The sequence below is a fragment of the Colletes gigas genome, unplaced genomic scaffold (genome assembly GCF_013123115.1).
Source record: "Colletes gigas isolate AHSC1104 unplaced genomic scaffold, ASM1312311v1 Colletes_gigas_Sc00030, whole genome shotgun sequence".
Taxonomy (NCBI): domain Eukaryota; kingdom Metazoa; phylum Arthropoda; class Insecta; order Hymenoptera; family Colletidae; genus Colletes; species Colletes gigas.
Window position 1 is genome coordinate 2,400,862 of NW_025106659.1, and position 24,976 is coordinate 2,425,837.

Below are 24,976 nucleotides of genomic sequence, written 5' to 3' on the forward strand. Positions count from 1 at the left end.
ATGGACCCGCGGCAACGGTATCTCGAAGAGCAAATGCAAAGAACGGAACCGGAAGCAGAGGAATTGCACCGAAACCTTCACGAACTTAGGACCAAGTATTCCGAGTTAGAGCAAGCCTTCGAAATCAATTTGCAGCTGCAGACCAAACGGGAAATTGAATTTAATCGCATGAAACACGAGAAAGAAGGTAAATAAATTGTTATTCCGACCCATTCGATGTATCCGTTTTGACTATATTTTTCGCAAACAGCACCAAACGCCGGAAAATTGTTTTTAGATTTGAATAGTACGATTTTTTTATAATTTTACTTTGGTAACTCGCCTGCGCGAAAAATACAAGATTGTCAAACGTTATCGTCTGTAGCAAATATTATTTGAGCCGTTTGTTTTTAAAGTAAGTCCATTTATGTTCAAATCGAGATACAGATGAAGTAGTAGAATAATGTTTTTGGGTTTCTATGGGTGTCAAATTTATCATCCCAATTAGCATAATTAACATTATTTACGAAATAATGTGTTTTCAATGGCTATGATTGGACTTACGCCAATGAATCGATCAATGAAATGACGTTTTCAATTCTTAAGAAAGCACAAGTCATGTTATATTACAACTTTTATGTTATAAAATCAAAAAAATATTCAACTTTTATTCTTTTTTAAATAATTCTTTACATTAAAATTAATATTGTTTCATTAATTATTATTCAGTCTTCTCCAGTTTGTGTGCAGGTGGTATATAATGTAATAAATCCATTAAGTTCTTGCATTTTAGGTTTGTGAGTGGTCTCGTTGTTTTGTGTAGTAATGCCAACTTGATGAATGTTTTGAATAGTGCATCCTTATTTGTTATCGTTTCGTAGAATAACATATATGGATCGCTTCTAAAAAATCTCATCCAACATATCTTAAACCAATTTACTCTTTCACGGTCACTATTTTTTCATTTCACATTGATAATTCAACTGGTACTTTGATAATACTATGCAACAAAATAAAAAAGCTGGGATCTCATAAAATTTGATTGCACAATATTTTCTCTCACAATGGGATTTACGCCACTTTCAAAATAAACTTTTTCATCGCTTCATTAACCAGCAAATTTTCGTATTACAAAATCTTAATGATTTTAAATATATTAGTAACAAGTTATTAGTTATATTAGTTATATTAGTAACTGACTAGATTTTTTTGGAAAATGGACTTACGCCACATTCAAAATAAACGGCTCATTTAGCCCAAAACAATAGAATTTCCATTGAGTCACATTATTGGACGTGAAGAGAGCCTCGTTCAAATTGCCCTTAACTCGTTAAAATTAAACGAGCAGTTACTTACGTATCTGAAATTATCTCGATCAAATTACTCGCTCAAATATTGACAAAAGATCTGTTTTACCTGCTCGCGTACAAACGAATATTACTGATTGAAAATTTATGAAATTCGATAAACTTGCTCGGGAAAATTCTTAACACAGTTAAATAAGTTCCATCGTTTTTTATTCCTCCGGGATATTTCTTTTTCGATCGATCTGTTTCGAGTTGCCGCCAACTAGGGGCAAACATTTTCAAAGTTGCTCGAAGGCACTACTCCGTTGGAATACCGAAGGCGACGAGTTTTGACTTTCTGCAAGAAAAGGTGGTGCTTTTTCGGTTTGAAAAATACAGAACTCGGGGAAAATTTGATCGAGAAACGTTGTGAAAACTTCTCAACGCGTAATTTTCGCTTAAGTTTGAAACTTACATTAGATGTAAGAAACTGTAACTCTTGCATAGAAAACATGTTCGTCGAACTAAAATTACGTATAATAATATCTGCTATGGTTTTAAGACAAAAACAGTGTAAAGTTATAACCAAATTAATACTATATAAAAATTTGACTTCTCTAAGGGAAATAAATTCTTTTTAGGTGTACTTATTCAACAAAGATTTTCGAAATATTGTCCGTCTGCAGTAATGTGAAAATATTCGTAGTTTTTCAATGGTAAACATACATATGGCAAATATGAAAACAATCGATTCGGTAGATTTCTCTTTAAAAATTCTTGGAGAACCCTCTTATTTAGAAGGAAATATCGTACGGCGGCCATTTTTCGTCGCCGTAGAATAGAAAGAAAGTAACGGAAAATTGGTTTTTTCAGAGCTTCAAAAATTTAACGACGGAATTCTAAAAACGAGAACAGAATTAAACTCGAGGCTAATGAATGCAATAATTGAGAGGGATCGTTGGAAAAACGCATCTCTTCGACAAAAGGAATTTATTATGAGGTACGTAATGAAATTACTCTTTTATTCTGATATTCCATGTATGCGCGTATCTGTGAACTAATATGAACTTGAAAGTATTCTAAAATCCCCGAAGACATACAGTATGTAACAAAAGTAAGCGAGCCTAGATCTTTTGTAACTTTCGATTAGATTGTTCTACCATCTATAGTTAAATTATCAACTGTCTATAATAGCTAACATCAGAGCCCTAATAGTGACTGTTTGCATGTACAATTTGCACAATTTATGTGTTAATTACCATTATTATATTGCGTGTATTCGATCTTGATATTTATACCAATTACAAAAGTAAGTGAAGTTTTTTATTTCTAAGATGTATTTTAAGATTATTTATTATGTATTATCAATTTATTGAGCCTAACTATCCTTTAGACGCATCGAGGCTCTATTATTATTAATGTACATGTCTTTAAATTCTTCCATATCTAAATGTCATTTATATTTTTGTATTAAGATTAATTCGGAAAATATGTCGAAAAATAAGCATGTGAAAAAAGAGGAAAAGAAAATTGTAATCAAAATGAAAGACGAAAGAAAGACAAATCGATAAGTTGGCCGATAAAAGTGGATGAGTTTTGGTTGCACTAAAGTCGAGACGTTAAGAAATGACTGATATTCGCTAAAATAAAAGAATAATTAGTATATCTGTACTTGATCTGTTTTTATCAGAAAAATTCGTTCGCAGGTATTACACGAAAGCAAAAATGCGCCGTCTTGTTGTCAAAAAATCCCTTGTATTAATTAAAAAAATAACCTAAAAAAGTGAATGGAATTTTATAATAAGAATGTTTTAAAAGCAATTTCATTCTGGAAAAATATTTTTTGGACCAATGAGTCCATGATTAGAATAAAGTACAATCATGGACGAATGTATGTTTGAAGGAGAAATAATGAATTATCACCTTATCAATGTGCTAAACCAACTTTTAAAGAAATGGGACAAGGCTTAATGGTTTGGAGATGAGTTTCATATTATGGGGTAGGAAGTATACCGTCATTTTAAAAGGAAAAATAAACGCTCAAGTTTACCTCAACTCGATGAAAGAAGACGAATTATAAGAGAGGAGTTTATCCTTCAGCAGGATAATGCACTTATTCACAAGGCAAAAGTTGCAATTAAATATTTACAAAATAGTTCCATAAATATTCTAAAATGGTCTCCACAGAGTCCCGATCTATTGTCTATAGAAAAGATATGGTCAATTTTAAAATTGCGTATCGCAGACAACAAACCACGTAATTTGGAAGAATTGCAGTCTTTAATAGAGACTATGTGGCAATCATTTAAAATCGAAGAATGTCAAAAATATACACTTTCCCCATCCGATAGATTAGTCAAAATATCCACTCAATGGGCATCATTGTGATTATTAAGCTCTTTCTAAAAATTATGTTCACTTACTTTTGTAACATGTACATACGATATGTTATAACATATGTATATACGTTTTCATTTTTTTCCTATAAGTAGATTCTAAATAATTCAAAGTTTAAGTAATGTAAGTGTCTAAAAATCCTTATAAAATGAAAATAAGTTTTATTTTATTGTATAAAATTAGATATTTAACTTCACCCAAATGATTTCCTATTGGAAGGTGAAGTGTTGACTTACTTTTGTTGCATACTGAATGTATTTAACTCACATTTCTGGCATTATATATACATATGTATATGCATATTTAATATGATATAATGTAAGACTTTTTATCTGTAATTTATAATGTTTTATAAGTTGGTTTCATTTATAAAAGTGTGTTGTTTCAGTGCCTGAAAAATGTTTAAAATCAGTGCAAAATTACATTGAAATTACATTAAAATCGTGCACTGAACCTTTTCTGTTGTCATTAAATAAACATACAATAAATAGCATACTTAAATAGCAGAGAATAGGTTATTATTTGCTTATTATTGGCTATCGTTGGCAAAAATCGTTACTATATCCGAGCCCTTGGTTGAAATATACACAAAAATAGAGTTGCAAAATAATAACTGATATTATAAATGGGAGTAAAAACTGAAGTAATCTTTTATTTTATGATTACAAATTACCAAAGACAAGTTACAAGTTCTGAAGGCACAATTACTTATTAATCTAAAAAATAATTAATCGATTAATAACACTTTTACTAATTAGCTATAAAAATAAACGAGAAACAGTCATCATCCAACTTTGAGAGTACATAATCGTATTTACTTAACGTCAATTATTTAAGTAACATAAAAAGTAAAATGTTTCAAAAGAAATGTTACTCCGAAACGAAGTAATTGTTATTCTAATTTCATAATGAAATAATTGGCATTAAAAGACGGGAGCATTTGATCCAATCTGTCCCAATTTATTTAGTCAACACCACGATTCTATGACTCCCTGTGTTCGAGCTTTCGGAGAATAAGATTGATTAACATTCGCTGTATGCGTTTACGTAGATTTGTACGATTCAATATAACCAGTGATTTCGATTTCCATTAATCTCGATTAGCCGTACATTATGAATCGGACGTACATTCCTTATCGAAATCTTGTAAAAAGGGATGATTCGACGGGAACGAAAACCAACGGACATGGAATTCGTATCGCCGAAAATCTACGAGAAATCCAATTGCATATCAGTACACATTGAACGAAATACCTCGACTATATCTGAAGCATTGAACGATATTCGCTCTTCGTCGTTTATCTGTTCTTCTTTTATAATTCGATAAGTTAGATTCTTTTTACCGTTGCTCGTTGCTCGTTGCTGTTCGTCGTTAAATTTAATTTGGCTTGTTTCTTACATTGTTACCATTTTTGCACATTAAAAAAAGATTCCAGCTTCTCTTCGTTCTATAATGGCTTAATTACGTGCAACTAGTTCATACGAATATTAAAGAATTCAAGATGTATTCAATGAAGAACAAAGAAGACAGTAATTTATACTGCGTGTCGTAACTATAAAACCACTCTAATATTTTCAAATTTTATATGTTGCTGTTAAAATAATGAAAAGCAAAGTGTACCATATTTGAAGTTGTGTTAAGAAACGATATTGTGCCAAAGAAGGATAAATTGTGTACTAGAAAAAGGAAGCTGATTTATTCTTGCTTCATAACTATAAAACCGGAATAAATTCTTATTAAACAAATTATACAAATATTGCATTGTAACGATAATTTAGTAACCTGTAGGACCTCCATTATTTTCAAGAATATCCATTAGCCGATTTCTCATATTTCAAATTAAAAATCATGTTGTATTTTGTACCTCGCCCCACGCTGTTGTAATTACATTTCTTAGTTCGGATATATTTTGATACTGCTTATTACCAACGTACATTTTTCGAACAATGATCCAAATGTTCTCTATGGGATTGTGGTCTGGTGAACACGCTGACCACTTTAAAACATCAATGTTACGTTCCTGTAGCCATGCTACAGTTGCACGACTGTTATAAATGGCATCGTTATCTTGTTGAAAAGTCCAATTTGTTTCTTTATTTTCATTTATAAATGGCAGCAATCGATTGTTTAGTATCTTAATATATTCGTTACTATTAACTTTTGTCGTCGGAAATGCTAGAAGTAGCATGCTAATGATCTCAAATATGGTATATTCCGTTTCTCCAAATTTCAACAAGAATATACAGGATTGTTTAGTACCTTAATATATTCGTTACTATTAACTTTTGTCGTCGGAAATGCTAGAAGTAGCATGCTAATGATCTCAAATATGGTATATTCCGTTTCTCCAAATTTCAACAAGAATATACAGGATGTTCAGCCACCTTTGGTAAAAATTTTAACGGGAGATTCTAGAGGCCAAAATAAGACGAAAATCAAGAATGCCAATTTGTTGATTGAAGCTTCGTTAAAAAGTTATTAACGTTTAAAGTTCCGCCTGTAGAACGGCAATCTGCGAACAGCTGCGTGCATACGATAGTGGTTCTCACTCAGCGTGAGAAACTCTACTTACTGACGTATCGACAGCCTTACAGTTCTGTAAGTGAGAACCACTAGCAGCTGTTCGCAGTTTGACGTTCTACAAGCGAAACTTTAAACGTTAATAACTTTTTAACGAAGCCTCGATCAACAAATTGGTATTCTTGATTTTCGTCTTATTTTGGCCCCTGTAGATAAGATTGAAAATTTTAGGGTGGTTTTGTAATTATGACACACAGTGTATTCATCGTACACTGAATTTTGTGTAAGTAAAATATAGCACACAATAAGATTTTGTTAATAACAATAAACGGTAAATAGCACAATAGACGTCTACCCAATTGGTGAACTCTAAGACAACGAAGTTAGAAAATGTATTCGCATTAAAAGCGAGATAAATACCGTTGCTCAGCGTACAATCACCATGCTCTCTCCGCTATCTTCGTTCTGATTTCCTTTCCATTTTAAGTAATATTTTATCGTTTAACTTCCCTCTTCCTACCATTCGGCGAACTGCGGGTATCTTTTCTCCAATTACGAAAGTGTTTTGTTGCTTCTATTCCACGCAGTGCCCGATGAATCGTTTATCCTTTCGTTGGCGTCTCGCCTTCGTGTCCCGGTTGCCTCGCAAATCGCTTAATTATAAAACGCGTATAATTAACAACGTCTTCCCGGTCGCATTTACGCAATCCCTTTTAGCTGGCCAGCGGGCCCCCCTCGTGCCTGAACGAGTCCATTTGAAACTTCTTAATTAACGAGCAGACTAATTTAAAGGTAGTCAGTTCTACCCACGAATGCGCCCAATTTCCGTATTTTCTGGCTTGGGGGGAAACGCCGACGGGCAATTTGCATCTTGACGCCGGCCACGTATCTCGAATTTACAACATTATTTGTTGGGAAACGGTAAGGAGAACCAGATGCTATCGATAAACTGTCTCTGCCTTTAGTCGTTCATTTTTCTCGGTTCGGTTTTCTCGCCAAGATTTACGTGCCTTCGACGAGTCTGGGACGATATTTACAATTATTCTTGGCACGTAATCGCTGCAAATTGCTGTCAATTCTTGAAAATCGCGAAAAATTGGTCGATTAACCAACGAGTATGAAATTGGTTAAGGAGCAATTTTCACGATATTGTACTTGAATAACAATTAAAATGCGTTAAAGAATCGAACATAAGATTTCTTTTGCTTTTTATACGTTGGTGTTGAATATAAAAATACAACGGTCGTCCAATTAATGATAAAATTTCTCATACAAAAACAGAAATTTTAATAAATGGGAACACATATTTCACGAAGAGAATAATTACGAATTATACAAATAGTACAGCAGGCCAAAGCACATATTTCGTTTTCTAACGTTACGTTTCCCTTGCTCTAATTACCACAAACGTGTTTTCATTTTTGACAAAATATATGTCAATTTGTGGTAGTTACTTCACAATAAATCACTTCGTGAAATTTAATTTTGTCCAACTTTCTGAATAATTATTTTTTTATTTATTCAATAAACAGAAAGCTCCATTAGCGTACAAAGTAGTGGAAAATGTCAATCAAAATAAGGTCGCAAAGGTGAACAACGTAAGGACAAAATGTTAAAAAAGTTTTTATCGATGAACTGTCATCCGAAGAAAAGAGTTGAAAAGTTTTCTTTCGAACCGTGCCTAAGAAAAAATTAAAATTATAACAAAATATTGTAAATTTCCATGTGTCTTAAGTTTAAGCTATTTTAATTACACCGAATTACGAGTTATAAAATTAATGTAAAAACATCGAACGTAATAGTAATCTCCAATATACAACGTCAAATTATAACACAAACTGGGTAAGAAATGGTTTTAATAATGGTTTAATTTTGCATCAACGTCGGAAGTGGCCACGCTAAAAGCAATTAATCTCTCGACAGTTTGATTGGAAATGAAGATTATCATTTTCGATCCAACGGTCGTCTCATTATTAAACTTTCACGAGCCACAAGTCGGAGTATAAATTTATTTACCTCGAGGTTATATTTGCAAAAGGAACAGAGGTGCCGTGAAAATGCTAAAATTCGGCGGGAAACTTCGGGAGATTTATGGAATCGACGGAACTTTTAAAAGCAGCTCGGTAACCTGCTCCTTCTTCTACCGTCCTTCGCTGCACCTTCGACTTTTCTCGGGAGTCGAATTTCTAAAACTTTCTCTCTGTATCTTCCTCAGGACTTCCATTACGTTTTTACGATTATTTTTCACCTTGTTACTTTTGTACATATGATTTTGATAAACGCGTTACAAACGTAAATGCTCGACACAGAGTTCGCGATTCTCATTAGTTTCGCCAGCTCTAATAAACGTACAAATATGAGACGTTCTGATAAAATGATGTGTGTCCATTTAGTTTCGAAATGCGAAGCCTCATTATTTACATAATGACAAAATTCGTTATTTTCATGGCAATATTATGGTTCGATACCAAAGTATAAAATATGCTCGTATAATTTTCAAAAAATCGATTTTTTTTTTACATTTTTTTGAACAACAGTTACACATATATTATTATGCACTCGAACTCCTTATTTCTGTCATATTCTTTTAGTTTAAAAATATTTTAAACGTGTCTTCTTCACAACTATACTTTTTTAACTGATATCCATATCTTAAAATCTAAAATTTTATGAAATCTTAAAATTTCAATACACCAATTTTTCTACGCATAAATCAATGTAATATCTTGTTTCTTTTATATTGTTTTGATTCGCGAGAATGATAAAATCATTCAAAACTCTCTAATTAAGTTTCAAAGTGTTACTATCTTTTAATTATTATCGACTTTCTCCTTCAATTTTGCTACCTGTCATAAAGAAACTTAATGTAATTAAGAATCTTTGTTTCATTTCGCGTTTCAGAATATGCAGTTTCATTCTGAAAAAATGTCTACTTATTTCATAAATATCAACAAATCATAATTTAATTATAGACTAATAATTGATCAATTGTGCAATAGTGTTGTTAAAGTGAAAAAGATGCTTTTTAATTTCCAATTATGTGAAATATCTTCTTTCTGAACTTCTTATTCCCATGTCAAGTAAAATACGTAGGGACAGTAAATAAAATTTGTCCTTAACTTGCAAAGACAAGTTAAATTTTGGTTTTTTTAATTGGCCAACGATTCTGTAACAAAATTTTGGCACACTCTATATACAGTGGCGGCCAGCCACTTTTAGTTTGGAAATGAGTGGCTTAAATTATTGAAAATTGTTGAAAATGAGTATCCCTCATCTCTCAATAATTTAATTTCAATTCTTAGTTCAGGAGTAATGTTCTTCTCTCGACTCATGATTGTTGACTGATTAGCAATTGTTTGCGATCTTGAATGCAGTGATCCATCGCAACCATGTCAACAGTGATGGTAACTAAGGATCTGATGCAACTATGTAATGTGAAAATAAGCAAAGAATGAAAAACACGAATCGGACTTAAGTAGTTGTCCGCTGTTATAACGACCTAATCTGAGAAGATATTAAAAATATCTGCAGTTTATTGTGTTGTAAATAAAATTATTGCGATATTATGGTTTAATGTACTTCAAAATATATTTCACATGAGTTTAGTATACGAAAAATACAATGAATAAAATATTAACACTATTTATTTCCTTAACCACCCAGCGGTCTTAAGTAGCTGGCCGCCACTGTAGTTACAATAATTGTTTTTTTAACGTAAAACGCGTGAGAACTGTTCAAGAAAATACATACACCGTCGAAAATACGGAGCAGCGTGCATTACGTTTGCCCAAAAGAGAAAAACAATAAAGGAACCAGCTATAAAATTTAGTACTGTACAGCGCGAGGTGAAACGTAGTCTAACATAATGTGTACTCTGTGGAAACGAGGTTCGCCATTGTTTATCGAAAAACACGCTGCTCGCGCGTATGAATACTTACGTAATTCGTACAGCCAAAGTGTTAGCAACCATGTTCCATTATTCATTTCACCGGTGATGAATTAAATCGATTCGTGCAATATTTCAACGCTAATGCGCAAAATGTTATTGAACAATCAGGATTAAAATATTCTGTTCGTTCTCCATAACTAATTTCTATTGACGTTGGAAATGGAAACACCGGAAAAGATCGTTTCGTGTCTTAAGTCAATTTTAATCAATCGTTAAATTGTTAAGCACGTAAGAAAGTATGAATTTTTATATAATATAAATGACAAACTATAAATTTTAAGAGGTGAAACTCTCTGGATACCAGAGATGATGACTTGGAAATATCTGGAAGAAATTATGAAAATTTTTAATCATACAAAGTTTCACATGACTCAACTCTGTAATTTTCAATTGTAACTATTTGTTGTCTCTGTGTGCTGTTCTTGTTAAAGAAGTTGTGAAATGTAACTGCTACAAACATAATTTGTGCTATAAATAGTGCATACTATATTTTTTAGTAGTAATTAATTTCTATTTTTAGAAAGAGCAAGTGAAACTGAATAATGGTTATTCTTGTTCGAAAAACAGTTTATTCTATGCAATGCCCATTAAAAGTAACCATTTAGGCGTAAATCGTATTTCTCAATCACGATCGGCAAATTGTTCATTACCAAATAAATTCAAAGAAAATTATGTACATTTTAATTTTCACAGAATTGGTTATTGAAACAGTATTGCCATTTGTTTCATTTATGCAACGTGGTTTGCGTAACAAACAGCATACCAATTTGTCAAATGATTAAAGTAAACAAGACTTCATAAAGTGATTGTCGACGATATATCAATTTTCAATTTGTCTCGGTAAAATGCAAAACAGCAGAACCTTGTTTGCTGAAAATATTGTTATTACCAAAAAAAAAAACATGAAAAAGAAAAGGATGGTCCACGCTCGTTTTTATTTATTCGTGGAGGTCGAAATGCATTCCAAAGTCGTATTTTATGGTAGAAAAACGTGGAAATAGAATATCTCGTAATGCGGTGGGAAAAAAACGATATTCAAATATTTGGAACACCGAAGCCACTTCTTTTTGTTAATACGACTCTAGTATTTTTAATGGAATATAAATCCGAGAAAAACGAAACCAATTGATTGCGAGCTAATTTCTTTTTCAAATTCAAAATTTCCAAAAATTCTACCGATTTTTATATGCCTCTCTAAAGTACGTTAATCGCGAATATTTATCGTTGGCACTGTTAACGACCGTTCACTTGAAATGTGGAAACCGCAGTTTATGATCTTCGACATTTAGCATGCATAGCACGCCAAACAAAATTTTGCGAATATTGTAATCGTCTTACGATTGTACTGATACGAGTAGAAGGTTCATTTGCTAGAGTTATAATGCAGTTTCCTGAGCCTTGGCATTAACCCTTTAAAGCTCTTCATTGCCATTTTCTTGGGTAAGCACCAATGTGCATTAATGAAAGTAGATGATTGCATTCGAATAACTAGATTCATATGGAGTTACAGTCAAGGAAAAAATTAAGTGGGCACTTGCCTGTTTCATGCAGAAGTACTGTAATTTAATTCATTTTCCTAACTGCTGGATTTTTAATATTTCGTCATAGTCTATATTATCGCTAACAAATTTTGTTTGTATACAGTATGTCGAAAAAATAACGGAACTGCTAATGCCATCTATTGAAACATTATTGTAACCTGAAAACTGTATATTTCCACTAGAAAACAAAAGCATCATTATTGGAATCGACTAACTGATTGTCAAGTTATAACAGTTAAAGTGGCAGTACCTTTTGTCACTTCGTCGCAAAATAACTAATTCTCTTCTTTTACTTTAAAAAGTTCCGTTATTTTTCCGACATACTGTGTAGTTTTGCAGAATAATATGGTTTGTGTTACGAAAGAATTATTACAAATTAAAGTTCAACAAAACGATGATGACTTCTCTCTCCAAGACACATCATCTAATTTGCATTATTAGAGAGAATTATCAAGCAAATACGTGTGACTATTTTTCACCTTTGAATATATATTAAATCGTTAACTATCAGTGACAAAATGAAGTGTTACATTTGTCTACCTTTCCAACCCAAATCCTGACACATTGTAACGCATAGTAAAAGATGTCCTCGCTCCTCGTAAAAATTGCTCAAAGAATATGTAATTTTTAGCAAGGAATAGCGTAGAAAAAAAACAACAGTGTATGTTGTACGGTAAAAGTTAACACGTTATTGAGTAGAATTTAAAAGTAAACTATGTATAATTTATAATAATGTAGGTATTTTTTGCAGGGTCTTGAAAAATTACTATGTACATACTGAAAATCTAATCTTACTCGATAGAACTTTTACAGCGGAGAAACCTAAAAATTCCAATAATAACAGATTTTCATGTAAAGTTGTCTCAGGCTTCCTGTGTATTACAGGGTAATTTTTAGTAGAATATTCTCTCCGCGTAAAGAATTTCTTAGTTAACGAAAAAGGAAGAAATCGTCCCAAATTACTCATTCCGGTTGAATGTATCTTTTGTACGGTAAACGTACGCTATGGAAATTTAACACATTGAAGGAGAACTATACACATGTCGGACAAAGGATATAGTGGCCATGGATACATCATGGTACATCGCTCGTGAAACGATAAATCCAGTGTCACCGGAACCGAACGTTTACGCAGTTTGGGCTGCGTCGTCGCACTTGAGTTCGTGGATCGTCACCGATCACTGGTAAATCGCCGGGTTTTTCCGCTGACTGTGCGACAATTGAACCATTATTTCTCGATAAACGAGAACTCTCGGTATGAAATTCAATGCTTGTCGATATAACAAAAACGATGATCCGCTGGACTTGCAAATGCATCAGCAATCGTCGTTAACGATGTGTCATAGCTATAGGCCACACACATAGTTAGGTATACAGGCATTCTATTCTCGTCTTCTGGAAAATTCTTCTCCACCAGATTTTTTATACCCTTCGACATTAGTATTTTACATTTCTTGTTCTTTCTAGATGCTGGTACAAATTCTTATAATAAATAAAAAGCATGCTAATACCGTCTCCGTGATGTAATAAAGATGTTTTTGTTTTAATTTGTTTTATTTAAGTTCGCATCAACTTACATATTCTTATTTTAGATTATGTTATATACATTAATGTTTGTTTAAATATCGCGTGAGTCCGAGACGGAGAAACTCGGTCGCGATTCCCGTATCTATGTTGAATACGCGTAATTCTAGAAGATTGGGCTGACATCCAATTTTTTCGTCGTTCAGATTAGTATACCGCGGCCATTTACGTGTGTTTGCTAGCTAACTTTGCTGGAATTCTCGGTTCTTAGAACAAATTCCAGGAATTGTGTTATTAGCACCGAGAGGGAATGAAAAGTGATCAACTGACAAGAGATCGAGAACCGAAACGCGGCAGCGCGTTGCGTCGCTACCCGGTTCTGCGCGTGCGCGACGGAACCCAGCCGCGGCCGTCGATGCTTACAGATCGTCACGAGTCATTCGTTAGCCGTCGGCGATCGAGAGTGGGTCCTATGACGATCTCGCTCCACTTTCGTACGAGCTCCGAGGAGTATGAAGTTTGCAGACATTTATTTATTGGAAAATCTCATCATTACGATTTGAGATTTTCCCACAAAAGGACAATCTGCCTGTCGTTGTAGCGATCGTGATGTGATTGTACTACGTAATTAGTACGTAAATTACTAAATGGAATTTATTAATTATTTGTATTGGCTGTTTCCGAGAAAGAAGGAATAAAATCTCATAAAATATTTAAAAAAAATTTCCAGAAAACAAAAATAAAGTAATTATACGATTTAAATGTATTGAACATTTCTTGATTTCGAAACATCTCAAACTAAAGACAGAAATTAGAAACTTCGATTATTTTATTATCAAAGTTCAAAATGTTTTCTTATTGCGATACGCTCTCAATAAAAGATATTGAAATCAAGGAATATTTCGATCCTAAGATACAAAAATCTTCCAGGAAACGAAAACAAACTATTTATTCGATTTAAATGTATTATACATTTCTTTATTTAAAAACATTCTCAAAGTAACGAAACTAGAAACTTTGATCGTTTTATTATCAATAAAAAATGTTAAAAAGTGGAATCGTTAATAAAGATGATGCGATTACGAAAAATTGATGATTAATATACAATCGAAAGATTTAAATCCGTCTCGCGAATATAATATTTAGTCCGAAATTTTCGAGGGTGAATCGTTTATTTCGACTTTTTCAAATAAATAAACTGGGATTACGCGTGGAACGAAGTGCACAAAAGAGGATTCGAAGCGTTTACGTGAGTATGGAGTAGGTTGTCGGGTGACCGTACATATTTGCGATCTCGAACAAACTGCATGATTAGCAAGAGGGCGATTGATAGAACAATTTCATCGAACATTATTCGTTCACGATATCAAATAAACAAGCGGATCGTATAGAAAATCACGTAAAAAATTACTGTTTTCCCTGTTTGGTACATTTGCGTTGCCTGGTTCAAATGAGACACCCTATATATTCAAATGCTTGTTTGACTGCTCTTCAAAAGTACAATCACGCTGATGAACGTGGCTTCGCTATTGATTCGTAAATTATGGATAAAATCGAATTGCCTCCTTGATGAGAACGTTGTTTCGTTACTCGGTTCGCTACAATTCAATATATTATTTAAAAAAAAGAAAGAAGGGGAACAAACTGCAATCTATACTAGAACGGAAAACTAATTTATTTTATTCAAAGTAATTGAAAGTCTTACAGAGCAACGATCCCAATGTCAGTATTGCGAAAGCTATTTTCTGATCGTAATCGTGGAGGAAACTTACGAAGTTCTGGGAACGAGATAGATTCGTCCAAACAGTTCTCATTTCCAATACCAAATTCCGATTCAATTTTTGTATTAGTCCTGAGAATTAAACTCAAAGCAAAAATGAGTTTACTTTTTAGCAAAGAATATTAACGTTATCTCGAACCTCTTGATTGCGTTACCGTTGAACAAACAGCTCTGAATACACATATAGGAAAGTTTGAACTCGAGCAAATCCAAACGTAAAGTTTCATACTTTCAATCGTTTTTTGGTGCGTGAAAAGTAAACAATTTTCACATTTGTGTTGTCAGATGTGTTTGTAATTTTATGTATGCATTCTCGAGACTCCTATGTGACCTTACTTACAATCTTATTTTGAAAACTTAAACCTAACGTGCATTCATTTGTTAACGATGTAAACTGTAAGCGTTCGAATACTTTCATGAGCTACTGTATGTCTACCGTAATGTTTACTTTGTCCCTGATTCAGTGTGCACTTTATCCCTAATTTAATTTGCATTTTATTAGTAATCTAACTTGGATCCCCCTATTCGTCGAGGCGCGTCTTCGCTTTAGTTTAAGCTCGTACTCAAATCATCCGCAATTACGAACGGGAACCGTGAAAACTCGAAAACACCGTAGGGATTTACGTTGCCACTAGAATCCCTCATTCTCGCCCTACGGTTCTTCGTTTTCGAATAAATCCGTTCCTCTTCGAATTTCTCAACGAATAGAGAAGTTCTCTACGATGCGAGTTAACCGGGGTTCTATGGAAATCGGCAATTGATTCAAACGAGGCGTTCAGTGGTTAAATCCTAAACCGGTTGCGCGGTAAAGTTACAGCCTCTCGTCGCTCCTGTGTCGTCAACGGTTCGTGTGTAGGTACACACGAAATTTGCATCTTGCACTTCCCTCGAGGCAGATCATGTTCGTAACAACATGAAAGGCCTGTAGCAGGTTTGTTTGACAGAAGAACGACTGCAAACTCTCGGGGAGTATCAACAAATGACCTACCTCCAATTAAGTCAAAACATTAGGTGTACTTGTACAAAAAAATTAAAACAACGAGTGACTCGACCGTGCAACTCGATCTACGTGTTACATAAATGCGTTCCTTTTATACCAGAATCATGAATGTGAAATCACCTTTACCAGTAAAAATGTGTTTTTAACTATAAATAAATATATATATATATATATTTTAAATATAATAAATTAGATAATAATGGTAATTATACTGGAAATTCAAATTTTTTAATTTATCGAATTGCACGTTTATGGTTCCGGTTTACACACCTTGAACATAAATATCAATTGGAGAAGAAAAATAAGGATCTGTTGAAATATTTGTCAATCCTTTACCTAGAATGATTGTTACTTAAAATAGAACACCTAGCGATTCAGTCGATTTTCATTGATAAATCATGGAGGTAAATAGCGTTGAAAATTTAGTATTTATACATAAATAATATGGACAAATGAATCTACCTGAATACATGCAAAAATAATTGAATGCAAAATGTCGACAAAATCGGACTTTTAAATAATTTAAAATTTTATGCCAACAACGACCCGCAATAGTTGGCTATCGAATGACAATCCTAAAGTTCTCGAAACACCTCCCAATGCTCAATTTTGTGACAATGAAATAAGAGTATTTTTACGTTTAGTGTTAAATATAGAGAAACAGTTAATTTTTAACAAAATTTTGTGAAAGAATTAACTGCTGAAATATCCAAATATTAATAAATATATTCTGTTTTTAATTTTGAAAATGTCTGTTTTTGTTTATTTTTCCGCTAATCATCATTACCAACTTAAGTGTACGCTCAATATTGTAACTGTATATCATCAATATCATTCTCTAAGAAACGTAGAGAAAACGACAACAACATCGAAGAGCGACAAATTGTTATTAATTTATTTAAACAGAAAAAATCGATTCAAGAAATTGAAAATATTATTTAAAGAACCGATTCCACTTCTAACTAGTGTTAAAGGTGGTGTCGGTTCCATAATGATATGGAGCTGTGTGAGTGCTAAAAGAACAGGCACCTTACACATTATCAACGGAATTATGGATAATTTCGTTTATTTAAATATCTTAACACTTGGGCGGCCGTTGTCACGTGTACGTGATCTAATGTATCAGTCACTATTTCATCATACATTCAACTTATTACGTTTGTTGAGGTTACATTTATAATTCCTTATAATAATATTCATAACATCTTCGTGTATCTCACTTTGGCGTACAATATCAGTGGTGACGGACAACAGTTTTCGCGTAATACGTGCGGCTATTAAAGTGTTAAAAAATCATTTATATGTTAGCGCTGAAAAGTTTGGGATTTTGGAAGATTTCAATTTTTATCAAGACAACGACCCAAAAGTCCCATTTAGTTCAGCAATGACCCATTTTTAACATTCCTTACATAATAGCCACACCTCCCCAGTCCCCAGATCTGAATCCAATTGAGCATCTACGGGAGGAATTAAACAGAAGAATCACAAAAAGGTAAATTTCAAACCGTGAAGAGTTAAAACAGATGTTATAGTCTGAATGGAACAATATTAATGATGAAATTACTTCCGACTTGGTTAAATCCATGCCTAGACGATTGTAAGCTGCTAAATATTAGAAAACTCTAATTATAGTATCAACAGATCATATGTACTACTAACTGTACGAAGATTTATGCGTGCCGTTGCTTGTACCACGAAATAAATATTTCTTATTTACTCAAAGAAAAATTATTCGATTTGTACCTATCCCAATTTAAAAATTAAGAACTCTATTTTATTCGCGTATAATTGTATTTTTTAAAAACTTTATCAAAATACCAATATAATTAAATTCAACGAACTTTACTTTCGTGTACGAAGACTTTTGTGGGCCACTGTATATCTAACGAAACATTAACAGTATTCTTACGTCCTTTCGAATCCCTACGGTTCGTGTCGCTTAATAAGTAAAACACTTAAAATTTGACTACATATGTGTGCCTCGTCTATCACAGCTTAGGAAAATATTAAAAAACTGTTTCAATAACAGGGCTATTGAATTACTATAGATAATTCTGTAACTATTTCGAGTGACTAGTGATTCGTGGACAGCAAATATCAATGATCTGTCATGAAAAAACGACATGAATTCTTTCGGATAATGTATGAATTCCATATAAAAACCATCGAATAACTTAACCTATCGGCGAGTTGCAGCTAGTCGATAACCATTTTCTACGGCCCGCCAGTCTTCTAAGCCAATAACAATAACTCTGAAGTTGTTATGGTTTACGGCCTGAACTGGGTTCATGACATGGACGTGACTTTCTCCCCTTTTCTAAAGTTACAATTTGCATGCTCCTTTGCCTCGTCCCACCCTTAATTTTGTTATACTCATTGGCAAGAACACTTTATATTCTAATTAGAGCTCGGCAGACTTAGAGTTTTGTTCCGCTTCACAATGGGGATTAGAGTATTGGAAACCCACGAGAGTGCTGAGTTTTAGTTACGATTAAAGGATACTTCCCAAACAAACTTATGTATGTAAAATCCTCGTGTTTACGCAGATGTCGCTAGCTCTATTTACAACCCTCCAAGTGTACGTGGAAGGGTGAAATTAGAAACAAAATCGAGCACGTCACCGATGTCTTCAATTATGGTGCATTCAAAATACTAACCGTCGAAGTTCAAACTCGCAGTCGATACAACGTACCCTTGAACTGTTTGAATTTTTGAATAGGAACTTTGTCATTGAACTCGTCGAACTGCACGAACTTTACCGTATTTCGAAATTTTCACCTAATTGAATTTCGAGTTTGATAAACTCAGTTTGTATTACAAACCAAACGCTAAAGTTACGCGAACGCTCTGGCAAGATTACTTTCTGATCACTTTTGAAAGGAGTTGGTAAAAGTAATCGTTATTATAATCTAATGTAAATATCATCTAATGTTTACTGTAGTAGTTAGTGAGATTTTCACGCATGTTCTATTATTAAAATCCACGTATATTGTAATTTTGTTATCGAGCCCCAAATGACTCGAGACGCGTGAAAATATTTTTGTTAAAGAAAAAAATTCAAGAACGAAAAGGAGAAATATCTCGATAAAATAAATGTTATACAGTTCAGTAATCATGTTATGTTATACATGTATGTATATTCAGCGGGCTTGCGCAATATACAGGAGCACAGCAGAATTGTTAATAATTCAACAAGTAATCAATACATGTCATGTGATAATATTAAACGGTCTTTCTGTCAATTGCACGCGAATACATGAAAATGTGGCGATGTTGAACTGAAGCGGGTAGACCGTCTGAATAAACACATTAGTCAAATAAAACTAAAAATTAAACAAACAACTAAAAGACAAATTACAGGGTAAATTAGTATAAACGTTGAACTGTCGCAGGTACAGAGAAATGATATATAGTATGCAAAAATGAATATTTCTCGTCTCGAATGGAATTAATAATTGAAACAGCGATTAATGACTTTTGAGAAAATTAATTCTTTGCAAAAAAACCAAATTGCCTCTAAATCGAATCCTTTTCAAACTATACAGTGCCACTAAATCGTATAAACACGAACGTGCATGGGATTTTGTCCTCTTATCAAATTGAATGGCAAAAATAATGGCTAAAAATAAAACGGACACGTTGTATGTTTCATTAAGAAATTATTATCTTTCTCTGTGCAAATAAACAAATTAAATTTTAAATAGGCAAATAATTATTCGTTCTATATATGTATAAACGATAATATTGTCATTTCAAAGCTTATTTAAAATACCTGTTCTTTCAAAAAACAATGTAACTTTATTATTTAAAATATGTATTATTTTTATAAAAATCGGTATTTAAATTATCTCCAAATAATATATCTCGCAATAAAATACGCTCAATTGTTTTATAAATACGAAAACATGCAGATATTAAGGTATAAAGTGGTTACTTATGAAATTACTTATGATATTAAGATAGAAAGTGGTTAATTATAGTCGTCAAGGAAAACGACGAAAAATGATAGTCCACATGCGTTAGGAAAATTAGGAAGTTTCAGGAATGTTTGAAGTTTCAACTACGTAAAACAAGACCCTCATTGACATCAAAGTATTTGGAACGTCAGACTCTCTGGAACGTTGCTTGCGCGCCGCGTTAAACGTGATTTTTACGCTTCCTTGATTGCAAACATTATGCCTTTTTAGAAATCGCGACACGAAAGTGTTTACTTCCACTAGCACTATTCATATTTATTTAAACACTAGAAACGCGGAAGGAGTTCTTTTCATTCGTAAAATAAAAATTTTCATTCGTTTGCCGGAGTTAAATATTTTTCACTGTGTTTCATTCTAATTCCAAAAGATTCTCGCGTATTCTACGGGATGTCCATAACGTTTCTACTCGTCTAATTGTTAATGAAATAATTAAAATTTTATGAATTCTTGTAAAGAAAATTTGTCGAATACTAAGCAAGAAATGTAATGAAATTGAAACCAATAATTAATTCAATAAAATAAATAAAAAATTAGAGAAAAAATAAATCTACTGGTGAACAAATATAAACAAACTTTTACTTCATTTCTTGTTGTTTTTATCAAAATGTCTAAACGAAGATTACGAGCATGGAAAACTTAAGTGAACCAATAGAAACTACTGCTGATAATATAACTTTGCAAATATTTTAGAAATTAATAATAATTAGAATAGAACTATACTATTCAAAGACAATTAAATAAAATACAGGAGTACAACAAAAAAAAGCTAAAAACATACAATAGCATTGTAAACTTTTTTGTAAGGATCTCAGTGAATTAAAGCTTGGTTCCATCACGTTATTCTGTAAACTGTATTACAATGTCGAGATTCGAATTGCGTTTTAGAAGATTCTATTATATGAAAGGTAAACGTAGCTACCAAGTAAAAAACAAGAAACCCGAAGGAAAATAAATTCAATAACTTGATTGGATATTGCGAAACCTCTGAGAGGATATCTGAGAATCTTCGCGGATCAATAAACTCGTATTTCGTCTTTTTCTAACTGTTATGAGTCTTGTATTTCGTTGTGACTTTCGCATAAATCGAAAACGACATGTTGTATCTTTCATCGGTCGAATGGCTGACACGTTTTCTTAAAACCAACAATGAGAACAAAAATATTTTTCCTCGACAATACGTGACATTGTATTTAATATATAAATTAAGGCTTGAAAAATAAAAATTTGCGGCCAAGATATTTTGAACAGAAACCTAAATTGTTATGTTTATTTTCATTAACGATTAAAATGAGTTTGTTGTAGATCGGCCACTTTGTTTTCAGTAACAAAATTGAATGTAGCAACGCAGTGGCTATGATTAAACGAGAATGCGAGAACATTTTGAAAATGACACGAGAAACCACAGAGAAACAATTTCGCGAACTAATCGAGCTGTACAACGAAGCTAGAGAGAAGGTATCTTAAAAGCTTTATTACGAACTTTGTCTGAATTGTGAATATAGCTTAAGTGTCGAATACAAAGAGAGTCTCTTGAAATTACATTCTTTACATTCGAAACTAATAATGTGTTGTGGAAAAATTAATTATTATATGTTTCGATTACAATCCTATCTTCAACGAGTAGTTCTTGTACGTTATAAAGAAAAGTTTATGAAACCGTGAAGAATCTTATAAACCCCGGCATTTCTTAATCGCATTAAACTATTGAAGGGTTAACAATTATATAATAATACAATAAATATAATAAAATTACAAGTCCACCGCAAAACTAGTTCTTAAGTGGATCAACAACTTTGAAGAACACTAACCATATTTATGATCTAATGGCACATGATCATGCACCCAACTCTAAAACATGATTTTCCACTGCGAGCATTGATTCATTTTCGATCTACTCTTCACTAGAGACAACAATATTGATGTAAATCGAGGTGGTAATTTCAAATTGCTCATTGTATGTACACAACTGTATTTACATTGAAAGAGAAGGGATAAGAATGGGATTATATATTTGTAATAACAGAAGAATTCAGTTTGAAGTGTATAATTAGTTTATCTCTTTCCTTTTTTAATACAGAAAATGATGAAAGTACAAAGGATATTCGAATTCTTCTTGGTAGCATGGACACTGGTTCAAAAAGTTTCGGGTGCAATAGCGATGCTACATGCATCGTAAACCAACATCAAAGCACTTTTTTTAATTGATATGCATTCACTCTGACGTTGTAGCCAGTTTTTTTTACAGACACTGGATCGAACAAAGTCCGTCCTTTGAAACGTCGCTTTTCTGACACGCGAAATCGAACTTGTTACCTTTCCGTTACCTTTTGAATATTCAGTATCCGAGCAGAATTCCAAGCTGCCCAAACCTATGCCTCTACGTTCCTAAACCGCGACTATTATTCCTGACTTCCTTGCCACAAGTATTTCTAATTCTATTCCTAATTCAACTTAAAACGCATTTTTACTATGTAAGATGTCTGACAATTTCCCCGGTCATGTTATGTTTTACACAGATCAAATAATTTCTTTCTAAATCAAGGTGACTATTATTCTTGATTTACTTGCCATAATTATTCGTAATTCTATTCTTAATTCTACCCAAAACCCATTTCTGACAATGTTCCAAACTGGTTTGATCAATACGTCCCGGTATGTTTAATACGGACTAATAAATTTCTTTCTAAAGCAACATGGCTATTATACTTGGCTTCCTTGCTACAAGTATTTCTAATTCTATTCTTAATTCAACTTAAAACGCATTTTTACTATGTAAGATGTCTAACAATTTTCCTGGACAGGTTTCAATTACACGATTATTATTCTTGACTTACTTGCCACAATTACTCGTAATTCTATTCTACATTCAACTTAAAACCCACTTTTATTATGTAAGATGTCTGACAATTGCCCAGACAAGTTTCATGAATATGTCATGTTATGTTTGACACAGATCAAAAAATTTCTTTCTAAATGAACGTGAATATTATTATTGGCTTCCTTGCCATAAGTATTTATAATTTTATTCTTAATTCAACTTAAAACCCATTTTTATTATGTAAGATGTCTGACAATTTTCCAGACAAGTTTGATCGATGTACCTCGGTATGTTTGATAGGGATATACATATATAGGTTTTTTTTCTAAATCAACACGACGCACCGGAATCCACGAGCGTTGTTCCGTGTGATTAATAGCGAAAGTGCCTTGCTAATCTCTGAACTTTTCCCTTTAGCTATTCTCTTTTCCTCGTATCGATCTTCTCTTTTTTTGTTCTTACCGCGACGTCCGCCCGTGCTCGCGGCAATTTTCTAACGGGACGCCAGAAGCGTAGCCAGCTCGCGTAAAACGAAGTTAACGCAAAAGTTTTACGATCGCCGGCATTAACGAGACCTAGATCTGCCACAGCCACGTCCTTTAGACGCAGTATCACGCGCCATCACTCCTAGCGAGATGCAAACCCCGTACCGAAAAAACGAAGGGGCGTCGGGATGAAGGCTCTTAAAACGTTAATTGTTCGTCACCTGCCGGTTCCAGGCTATAAAGGCTAATTGTTGCAAGACAGTGTTTATTACAGTACAAACGACTATTGACTGCAAGTGCTCATTCCAAATTGGTAATTCGTTCCCCAAATGTGTGGGATTTTGTTCCAATTGAATTATGCTGCAACCCACGTAGCAATAAAAGGGTTTCAAGTTACCATTTTACTTCTTTTTCTCAGAGTAGACAGTTTCCACCGATGTTCATGAAAACTGCCTTCTGAAAAGCATTACTATGGCCGCGATCTTTAGGCATACAAACATTAATTTTGGAAATTTTAATTACAAGAAATTAATCACTTTTAGAAATTGTTTGTTTTATTCACAAAATCATTTTTCCAAAGTTATTTTATTTTGACGCCTTTCGTGATTGTACGAATATTCATATGCATGCAATGTCAATTCAGAATTATATGTTGTATTTTAATACGATTGATTAAATAGTTCATTCAAGTATTAAGTAACTTTCAATAGAAATATTTTTATTTTAAAAATTTAACCCTCGGATCCAGTCTCAAACAATTCGAAAAAACTGTTTCCATTGTCTGTGTTATTTCTTTGTTCAAGTGAGCTTTTTTATTCGCAAATGTTCTAAAATTGAGGTCAGAGCAGAATGAAAAATGTCACGGTATTTGGGGATTCGGGTAGGCGCGTTGGCCGATCGACCGCTCTCCTCCGATAGAGTCGAAAAATCCGAATATCCTTTGCACAGTGAATAAAATTTCGTAATAAAGTGTTTCGTCGAACGATACGTGTAAATAAACTAGCCAGATTTCAATTTGAGTAGTTCTAGTAACGTTTGTCAATTTTGATTGCTTGACTCCTGTCTTCTTTTATGAAGTTTCATTCGATTACTAAAACAAAATATCAATGCGGGAAGTATGAAAAAAGACTACATTTGGTGTCATTGAAATTAACTGAAAGCTTACAATTCTGATCGTAATTAGTTATACGATATAAGGAAAAATTTTAAAAATTTACATTTTCCGAGTAAGATAACAAAAAGTGTATTACTATTTCCAACATTAGTTACTCCGAAAGAAAATTATTTCCAACACTTTAAGATCAATAGAATTTCAATGTACACGGCCTAACTTGTTTTCTGTTAACAGGGGACCCGATTAGAGGGGCAAATAGAAACGTACCAAATCTCACAACGCGAGCATGAGAATCGAAGTTTCGAACTGGCGAACCTACTCGAAACTTTAAAACGTTTCGACGTGGATGTCAGTTCGCTCTGTCAACTTGTGGCAGAAGGTAAGTAGCATCCACCGCTCCTAGATTTCTTCAAATAAATCTCATGTATCCGCTTGGAGCAGCTCTGAAGAACTTGATCGAACCAGAAAACTTATTCGATGAAAGCATGAAAAATCTGAGACAACTCACTTGGACAACGAAAAACAAGAAGGACGAACCAGAACTCGTTTTATTGAGGAAACAAAATTTCGTTTTAAAAGAGGTCGTGAAGAATCTTAAAAAAAAG

At 33.2% G+C, this 24,976-nt stretch overlaps 1 protein-coding gene across 1 annotated transcript; it reads left to right on the forward strand.

Annotated features, from left to right (window-relative positions):
* Positions 1-24,976, forward strand: LOC122401958 (the record flags this gene model as incomplete). Its single annotated transcript, XM_043404425.1, has 5 exons — positions 1-187; positions 2,139-2,265; positions 21,277-21,409; positions 24,606-24,750; positions 24,813-24,976. Coding segments are annotated over exons 1-5 (756 nt in total), but the record flags the coding sequence as incomplete, so codon positions are not given.